Source organism: Cydia splendana, chromosome 15 (assembly GCF_910591565.1).
Source record: "Cydia splendana chromosome 15, ilCydSple1.2, whole genome shotgun sequence".
NCBI classification, from domain to species: Eukaryota; Metazoa; Arthropoda; class Insecta; order Lepidoptera; family Tortricidae; genus Cydia; species Cydia splendana.
This window is the reverse complement of record NC_085974.1, coordinates 9,247,141-9,256,958: the sequence shown is the minus strand read 5'-3', so window position 1 is coordinate 9,256,958 and position 9,818 is coordinate 9,247,141. Positions and strand designations below refer to the sequence as shown.

At 37.2% G+C, this 9,818-nt stretch overlaps 1 protein-coding gene across 9 annotated transcripts in view; it reads right to left on the bottom strand.

The window, feature by feature from the left end:
• Nucleotides 1–319: 319 nt before the first annotated feature.
• The window catches only part of LOC134797524 (rap1 GTPase-activating protein 1), a 432,711-nt gene continuing 423,212 nt past the window's right edge, over nt 320–9,818 (bottom strand). For 8 of the 9 annotated variants that reach the window (XM_063769789.1, XM_063769788.1, XM_063769787.1 and 5 more), the window contains 8 exons: nt 9,292–9,473; nt 8,529–8,626; nt 6,530–6,886; nt 5,883–5,976; nt 5,403–5,580; nt 4,753–4,791; nt 3,402–3,571; nt 320–2,838 (listed from right to left, as the gene is read on the bottom strand). In XM_063769789.1, the coding sequence (XP_063625859.1) occupies nt 2,689–2,838; nt 3,402–3,571; nt 4,753–4,791; nt 5,403–5,580; nt 5,883–5,976; nt 6,530–6,886; nt 8,529–8,626; nt 9,292–9,473 (1,268 nt within the window). In that variant the 3' untranslated portion in view covers nt 320–2,688. The remainder of the gene's footprint in view (nt 2,839–3,401; nt 3,572–4,752; nt 4,792–5,402; nt 5,581–5,882; nt 5,977–6,529; nt 6,887–8,528; nt 8,627–9,291; nt 9,474–9,818) is intronic. The other variant, XM_063769791.1, reaches the window with a different exon arrangement.

Here is a 9,818-nt window from a genome sequence, read left to right as displayed (position 1 = left end):
CTCTTGGCTGCTAAAAGGTTGCCGACCGCTGATCTAGAGCAATCTAGAGGAAGTAAGATAATGTGCATTTTCTCATATGATTAGGTTTTTAAGTATTGTATAACATAGGTGGGCATTTTCATTCTAACTTGTAATTTAAACCGCGACTTAAGTCGTGTTTCAGTAAAGTCTAACCGTTACATTCCTGACAAAATGCATGGGATTTGACATTGACCGTCAGTTTTGTAAAGATTGCTAACCGGCCGTTAATGTTACACAGTTAAGTGAAAATGCCCAGGTACTCAGGTTTTTATGTGAATGGGGGAATAAAACAACAATATTAATATTTAGTATTAACTATTCATATAATTCAATAGTATCTCTTATATTAAACTATTTCTTCTAACTCTCCACACTCGCGATATTTGGTTTATTAACGACAGTAGTCAGAAGACGAATCAACATTTTGTCAATTACTTTTATAATCAACAATCAAACAAAAATATCAAAAGATTACATTAATTATATGGCGACATAATAAGGTGTTTAAATAATTCTCGAGACTCAAAAAAATGCAAAATTGTGTGCATTAATTCAGTGAAGGTACCGCCATACTTACAATTAGTTAAACTAATTTTAATGTAAACTCAGAAAATTATTGTTAGCGTGCTCCGTCGGTTAAATTATTTATAACATAAAGAATACTGGTGTATCATTTATAAAAGCAATAATTATACAAAATAATAATCTATACTATTTAGTGGGGAATGTTAACTTTGGTATAAAATATTAATGATAATCAACAAAACATAATCAACTCAAAGACACTCGAAACGAATCTTACGCCTATCAAGCATAAATTAAGAAAATACTGTATCAATAGTGGTCCAGTTCCTAAATATTTACAATAACTGGTTAACTTAAAGTAAGAACTATAAATCTAATAGAATTAAGTTTAGAAATTAACATTGCACTATGCAGAATATGCAAATACGGATAAACTGGGCACTATGACATTCTCTAACAAATCATTTGTATCTATTTGTTATATTTTTCAATAAAATGTTACTAACGCACCATCATTACCAATAAATAGGCTTTCTAGTAACAAAGGCTTGACATTTACCTGCTATTTAAGACAATTTTTTGCCAAATTTAGTCGAAAATTCTCAGATCTATACGCAACGTACAAAATTAAGGAACTGCCACACTCTCATACGCAGCATAGACATGCGTTTAAGTATTTATCTGAAGCAATGGTGTGGTAGATCCCTAAAATTGAATAAAATAAGCTTTTAAAAACATTCAAATGACTCAAAAATTGCATTACATTTATCTATTTCGTCACTAAATATCGAAAATCGTTGGAAGGCATACGCTACAACAGATATAAATGAATATTCAATTTCTCTATAGAATATTTCGCTAACGTGTAAATATATTTTTTGCGCGTAAAGTTCGTAATGGGAATACAATTTGTATTCAATATACCTATGTGTAAAATATATACACGTTGAAAAAAGATTAAGGGCACTATGCACGCAACATACAGTTTAGGTACAGCCATAATCATAATAATGGCATACAGTTTATTACGTACCACATTTCTTTAGAATAGGGTAAACAAACGTACACTTAATTATGACCTCAGTTGTACCTCGCATCTAATGCAAGACTTGATGTACAATATAAAATATTCAAAAGAATTACAACTTCAACGAGTACAGTAATGTAGTTATTATGCGTTTCTTATGTAAAATACGTATTTTTCCTAATGCCTTGATAATTAAACTATATTCCTTTTAATGAGATTCTTTTGTGTGTGCATACAAATCAATTGCATATTACTCGAAAACCAGAAAGTTTACATTAGATTAAACGTCCCAAATAAACTACTTTATCACAACATTTACAAAAGCGAAGTCTATCATGCGAACATTTAAAGACCAGAGGTCAAACGTCCATACAAAACATACGTATGACTGAACCTTGGAAATAAGATCGCATAGATAGTTCTGGTATAACAACATATAAAAGATTAGAATCATATTCTCTATAAATTAGTCATAGAAACCTTACAATACGTGCTGTATATTATATATCAAACGACATATAGCCATGTTTTAAATACGTATAAATAGAGTTTTACCAATAGCGACCAGAGTCCTTAACATTTCTTAAACATGGCGGGGTTAATACCCAGAAAATATGTGCAATAAATGTTTGGAATCCCAGTCGTTACTCGTATTTGGATAGCAAGAGCGTGGTGTTTGTAGTATAAGTACTATATTGCAGCAGAAATTATATTGCACAAGTAGAAAATAAGGTAAATGTATACCTACCTACATTCACATTAAGATCCATTTAAGACAAATATTATATCTGTTTTCGAGATATAATTCGTCCTAGAGAGCAAGTAGGTATAGAATCTATATTCCTGCATAGAGACATACATCAACTACACATTGAGTTTAATGAAGCCCACCAAAACATTTAAAACTGTTTTAAACTAATGCTATCCTACCCATCTTCATCGCCAACTTATTTTTGCGGTTCATAAATTCGAGAGCTCGCAACATTTGTATCTGGTTTAAATCTTATCAACCGTAAAAATAAGTTGGTATACCATGTAAAACAAAGTTACAAATTGCAACCGCCACGTTTCTTATTCCGTAAATGATAGGGTGCATTTTCGTTGATTTGATGTGTCTAGGCGGTGGAGTCGTGCGTCGATGGGTTGGGGATAATGGTGGAGCCTTGCTGGTCGCGGAGCCGCCTCAGTTCGCGCGCCGCGGCGTCCAGTTTAGCTTGTAGCGTCATCTCCTTCTCGCGTAGGCATTTTATTTCGTTCTGCCAACTCTGAAAAAGGGAGACATAGAATTTTAACATTTTGATAGGCGCTTCATCCATCAGCAATAAATAAATGGTTGTAGTAGATGTGACTGATCAAATAAATAGTTTTTTTTCTTTCAGAGCAAATCCGTGGACTAACAAGATCATAAATTAAAAAATAATAAAAGCTAAGAACCTAGTTCAGTTACTTAGAGCGTCGATTTATCAAGAGTTGCGACTTTGAGTAACACCCGTGGCGACGGGTAAATCCATTTTTCCTCTATTAAAAATATGCATAGAAATAAGGTAATATTCTCTGGCAAACCAAAGGTCAAACGCGCGAATTTTATTTTTTTATGGGAAATTGATCGCACACGCCTACATTTTTCAAAATTGACGCCGTTTTTGGCGGTTTTATGTGGCTTCATTAGTAGAGAAAGTTGCAAATATGCAAAGCTGTCTTGTCACAGTATACAAAACAGATGCAAAAGCGAAATTATATAAAGATTTTTTTACATTACTTGCGTAATATAATGCTTGGATATAAAGTATAAAGTAAAGTAAAGGGTAACCGGTTCAGGTAAACTTACAATATTCTGCTTCAACAGATCCAGCTTATCGTTCTTGAGCTTGCAGACCTCCTGCCTGAGCAGCTCGGCGTCGGCGCGCGGAGCGGCGGGCGGTTCTCCGCGCGGATTCGCGCCCGCTTCCGCTGATGACATGGACTCTAGGCCTGTGTCGCTGTCTACGTACACGCCACCTGTAGAAAATTGTAAATTAGTTGTTATAGCCACATAATGTGATTTCGATACTTAATGATAAATTGAACTATTGGTAGTAGGTATTGGTTTTAGAGTAAAAAGTTAAACCTTAAACGGGGGGGAGTCGAAATCGCAACCGTAGTTTTACCGGAGGTTTTACCGACTTTGTTTTACCGAGCGCCCTGCTATGGTCATCGAATCTTTTAATACCATAACTACGCCCTCGAAAAGCGCTTACAGCGACATCTACAACAAGAAGTGTCAAAGTCGGAGGTTTATTTTTTTATTTCATTTCAAAAATGGCGTTTGTTTGCCTGACAACAGGCATAGCATAAGGCGTTGGATAAGCGTGAATCATCTGTCTTGTATTAGTTTTTCTTTCTGACATTTTGTTCTGTTTGTCCTTTCTAGACTGTATCATGTACCTTGTTTGTATAAATACTGTCTATTATAAATTTCACAGTGTATTAGTCCGCTGTAATGCTGTGTAAATTTTCTGAATCAATAAAATAAAATAAAAAATAACAACATCGAAACTATCGGTATTTACACGTTACGTATAACTTTGTGACACTTTCACGACACATGCTTCTTTATTACATAATACGCATTGTGTAAATAAAGGCTCTAACATCGACTACAAATCATTCTTAAATATTCATTTACAGATATCACGTTTTATTTTAATTAAAACTAAAATATACCTACACACCAAGTAAAACAAAAAGTTATATTTCGTTGGTAGATTTTCCTAGAAGAAAGTAATATTCATGCATTTTCTTAGGTGCCTAAGTCACCTATTTATAAGCAGACAATGAAGATTCAATACATGATTTAAAAACTTTTAACTCTTTTACTATTTTTTTTAATAAACATATGCAGTGTACTACAATCATGCTTGTGGCAAAGAGAATTTGAAATAGAGGAATATTGTCAAAGTAAATTATGTAGTCATTACTCTACTAGTCAGTGTCAGTCAGAACTTGTTAATTATGTAAACAAACCGCCATATTGAAACTGTCACTGATGATTTTCAGTATAGCGGTTTGTTTACATAGTTAGCAAGTTCCGTAGAATGACACTTTAGATAATTTACTTTGACAATATTCCTCTAAATTATCTTTGCTTGTGGACAACAGTGACTACTCTACGATGTCTACACACGTTCTACAGGACTAACCTGTTGCACTTTTACCACAACTCAGCCAGTCCTTGTCGTCTAATTGAAGAAAAATTCAATTCAATCACCAAACACGCAATTATCTTAAATAATTACTAATAAACATGTCTAATGAATTAATTTAAGTTAAGGTTTGTGATTTGTGATGATCAGTAAGCGATGATTTTACTTACCCTTTTATGTTTTATATTAATATGGAAGAATAACACAAGAAGACCGACAACGTCTATATAAAATTACACTCCTCCAATTCTAGACTATTACCAGATAGCGTCTCTAACGCAGCAGGTCTCAGTGCCATCCATTTTGTTAGGCGCTAAGACCTCTGGTTTCCCATTCGCAATGCTAAAAGCAGGAGCAGGTCTCACTTCTATCCATTTTGTTGGACGCCATATATTTGGATGCTTAGACCTCAGATGAAATTAACTCCCGTCCAAGATAGCGGATTGGACTTTGTATAGATAATGTCTCTCTTCTTGTTTTATTCGTCCATTACTAAGATAAACTTCATATTCTAGAATAAGAAGATCGTTTTGAACTGATTAAGTAGTTCTAGATCGCTAACTGTCTCATAATAAAACTTAATAAAATAGCTGTTTCATCATAAAAAGTAGGTACCAGGAGGTAGTAGGTACCAGTTCATAACTCACCAAGAGGATCCAAATCCACAGAGTTCAAACTGGAGTCGTCGCTGTGGTCGTGCATGGGCGGGCGCGGGCCGGCGGCGCGTGACGTCACGTCGGGGCTGGACGCGTCGGAGCCGCCGGCCGAGCGCACCGACACCGCGCTCGCTGACGATGACGCTACTGACGTTTTGGAACGGCCGCTCTGAAAATACAAGTTCGTAAATAAGATTTGGTAGGTATTTAAAAAATAAAGATAAACCACCAAAGAAAAGATAAGGTACTTTTTCGAAGCACTATGCTTAGGTATCAACTAACTTGAAAAGCTAACAATAACCAACAAGTGAAAAGTTTTAGCCAACTGGATGAGCCGAAAGAGCATTGAAAATTATTAATTTATTAACTAAAGACGGCAATATTCTAAACTCAATATCTCCTTGTATTTAATACCGACTTATATGACGAGTTTAAAAATAAACTATATTTTAATATTTGAAATAGGCTTACATTAGGGGTGGGTGTATCTTGCATACTGCTCATTTTCTTATTCAGAACATTCTTGCCACTGTCGCCTGAGAGGTTCGTGTCTACGCTCGGTGATCTGAAACAAGCAAAAGTTATAAGTAAATAACAACCGTACAACAGCGTTATTTGATTGCTTAATAGTTGGAAAAGTCTGAAAAGTTTCTAGAAACAAAGCAGTTAATTTTGAAGCAATCAGCTATGTATTCAATCAAGGGAAACCGCGAAATAACCACAGATGTATTTGAAAATGTGTTAAAGAGGGAGTTGAAGTAAAATCGACAACATGAGAGCGACACATCTAACATCGGGTGGTTATGGTAAGGAGGTTTATTTAGATGCTAAGCTACGCTGTTGTCGATCTTCTAAACGCTAATTAACGTAATTAGCATATACATCGGGGTTTTCGGTGCGGGAATGTTTTACACTAGGCAAATAGCAGGTAAAAACTGTAAAAAACGATACTAATTTAACATTTCTAAGCACATTTGGACCTTACTACCTAAGTTTAATTCATAATTTGGTAATTATTTTACAATAAACAAAGTTATAAATACACGAAATCATTCCCGCACCGAAAACCCCGATGTATGGCCGCCTAATTAGATACATATACAATGAGGTATACATACCTGACTTTCGATATGAACGCCTTCTTCACAGTATCAATAAACCTCGTACTGGGCCCCTCCTGCCGCGGCGTGCCCTCCGGCTGCGGCGACACCGCCCCGGGCTCCATCCGCGCGGGGGTACCAAGGAACTCCACCGTTTTGTTCTTCAGTTCGTCGGCCAAATTCTGCAGTAGCGACGCTCGTGTTCTCAGCTCGAGTTGTGCAAACTTCTCGGCTTTGTAGCACGCGTTCTCGGCGTTTATGAGCTTGGTGAGGAGGAACTCTTTGAACTCGCGCCCCTTGCGGAAGAACGCCGGCTGGGGGAGAGTCGGCCCGAAAAATGGTACGTCTCCACGAGCGGTGACGGCCACCTTGTACCTGGAAGTAGAAAATGAAATGTAACTTACTAATTCTCATTATGGATTCGTGACCATCTTAAAAAGATCATATTTTAGTACTCCTACTATGGCGAATTGGCTGTTTTTTTTATTAAAGCGATGATGGCAAAAAGCTTCGAGAAATTGACGCAAACGTATGACAAGCAACATTACGAATGGTACCTATCCATTTTTATCACTACATCTTATAAAACAAAGTCCCCTTCCGCGTCTGTCTGTTTGTATGTACCTATGTATGTTCGCGATAAACTCATAAACTACTGAACGGATTTTCATGCGGTTTTCACCTATCAATAGAGGTGACTCTTGAGGAAGGTTTAGGTTATATAATTTGTTAAGGTTTACCCGTGCGAAGCGGGGGCTTGTCGCTAGTCAGTTATAATTAGGCACCTACTTAATCGCATTGTTTTAGGATAAAGTGTCCATACTAAGTTAGAACTGTCTAATACTATTATTTAGTGTCCTTTACAAACACAATGTAACAAATAACGGAAGACAACCGCTGTACTGATTTGACACAGAAACATACCATTCAAATTCACGGTAGTCACGGCTTACATTTTTACTATAACAACTTTTAGACGCTACCTTTTCCCGTACATTTTTCCGTAAATATGAGAAACTTTTAAAACAACACTTGAGCTCCGGTAACGAGTTACCCTGCAACATCTGAAAAGGCTTTTTCGCATTTTCTCGTAAAATTGCGTTCCCTCAAATCCGTCATCATAAAATCTGGAAATACTAATAGCACACCTAGCAGTATAACTCCTAGCAAAAAGCTTTCTAATTACAACAGAAGATTCGTTTGCATATAAATTACAAGGGAAAATTTCCATTCCCCTTTTCTGAGCCATTTTCACGACTTCTTCATGCAAATAATGTCTGTGCGTTGTTCCGACGCAACGCAAACTTTATGTTAAACAAGTCACTTGAGAAGCGACAAATGTAACGTAACAAGAATAAGAGAAACTTCCACCAAGTGAAATGGAAAAGAGATTGTGTCTAACTCAAGGAATATTTAATGCGAAGGTATTAGAAAATAATAACAACAGTGGAGATCAAGAGACTTGTTAGTAATTGAATTTCGAACAAACAAAAGTTGAAGGATGATGTACATATTTAACTTTTGCGAGGTGAATAGCTTGTACGGAAAAATATTTGAAGTAAGGAGTAATGGAGGAAAACTTTCCATCTGAAGGGTCGGGATAGTAATGTACGTACAGTATATAAATGTATATGCAAACTGTACATGCCTACATTTGTATGGCACTCCAAAACGTATCTCAAGTATCGAAAAGTTTACTCATAAACACAAACACCTACGTCGTAGTTTTTTTCTTTTTCTTTATGAAGATATTCAGGATAATACTTTTTTGGCGTCCCAAAGTGTATCAAACGTAAATTCGTAATAAAGGCACGAGTACAAGTTGAAAAACATTTCCGAATCAGTCTTTCTGATGTTAAAATAAGGTTGATTTTTATCCAACGACAGTTTTTAGTGTTCCGTACAAAACTTTGTTCACGGAACACTTATTTTAAATAGGTACCTGCATATTTTGTGTTAAGACACGATGTGCTCTTTTCTTAGCTCTTAACTGTATTTTAGGGATGAGGGATGTTACCTGGTCTCCCCGCCGGTAGTCTCCACGGGCGTGACGACGATGAAGGCGTGCAGGAAATGGGACGCAATCATGTCTGGCGTGAACGGAGTTGCCTTTTCCTGGAATCATCATATCGTTATCGTTAGACAACGTACACATAGATAGCGACAATAATTAGTTGTTGGTATTAGATTGGATTGATATTAAGCATAATGCTAGCTTACTACCCTTGCATGCTGTAATTTCGCAATATGTGCGTATTACACAAGTTTCCGAAAGACTCTCAACAACGTTCCCATACTACGTAGAGTAAGTTAGAGACTTCCACTGATGCTACCTTTACCAGTGCTTCAAAAGTCTTACCTAAAACAATCGCCACAATGTCGTTCCCGACGTGACTCATCCTCTGCAACTGCTGCGCGACGCCAGCCGTGTGCGGTAGGAGGGGGGGCGACGTGGAACATGATCTCGCCGTAAATATACCCATCTCACTCCATCTCCGTGCTGATAACTGACAGTATCAAGGGACTTCCACTGATGCTATATTTACCAGGGCTTCATAAAGAAGTCTTACCTGAAAAACAATCGCCACAATGTCGTTCCCGACGTGCCTCTTCCTCTGCAGCTGCTGCGCGTCGCCAGCCGTGTGCGGTAGGAGGGGCGACGTGGAACATGATCACGCCGTAAATATACCCATCTCACTCCATCTCCGTGCTGATAACTGACAGTATCAAGGGACTTCCACTGATGCTATATTTACCAGGGCTTCATAAAGAAGTCTTACCTGAAAAACAATCGCCACAATGTCGTTCCCGACGTGCCTCTTCCTCTGCAGCTGCTGCGCGTCGCCAGCCGTGTGCGGTAGGAGGGGAGCCACGTGGAACATGATCTCGCGGTCGAAGAATCGCTCGTATACCGCCTCGGTGCCGGTGTGCCCGTTCATGATGTCCAGACCGCCGCGATAGCCTGAGGAAAAGTATTTCGGGTGAGATACTTACATTTTGATAAAATCTTTCCAATTGCACAGTGTTAAAAGATGACACAAGATGTTCTAGAAATTATGGCGCGTTATTTTTATTCGTAAAATATATACTTAAAAACTCCTTTTTATATAAAAAAGGATAAATCCAATCCACAGCAAACGTGTCCCTCTTCATCATAACGTTGGAAATAATTGTAAGTATTGTAACAATGAAAGAATTTTAATAAAAGTTGAAGCTAAATGCTGCTAGCAAAGTTAAGGCGACCATTAATAAAAAGTCACCACGTTCGTACTATTAATCGCCTGTAATTATTCACCAACTAAAACTT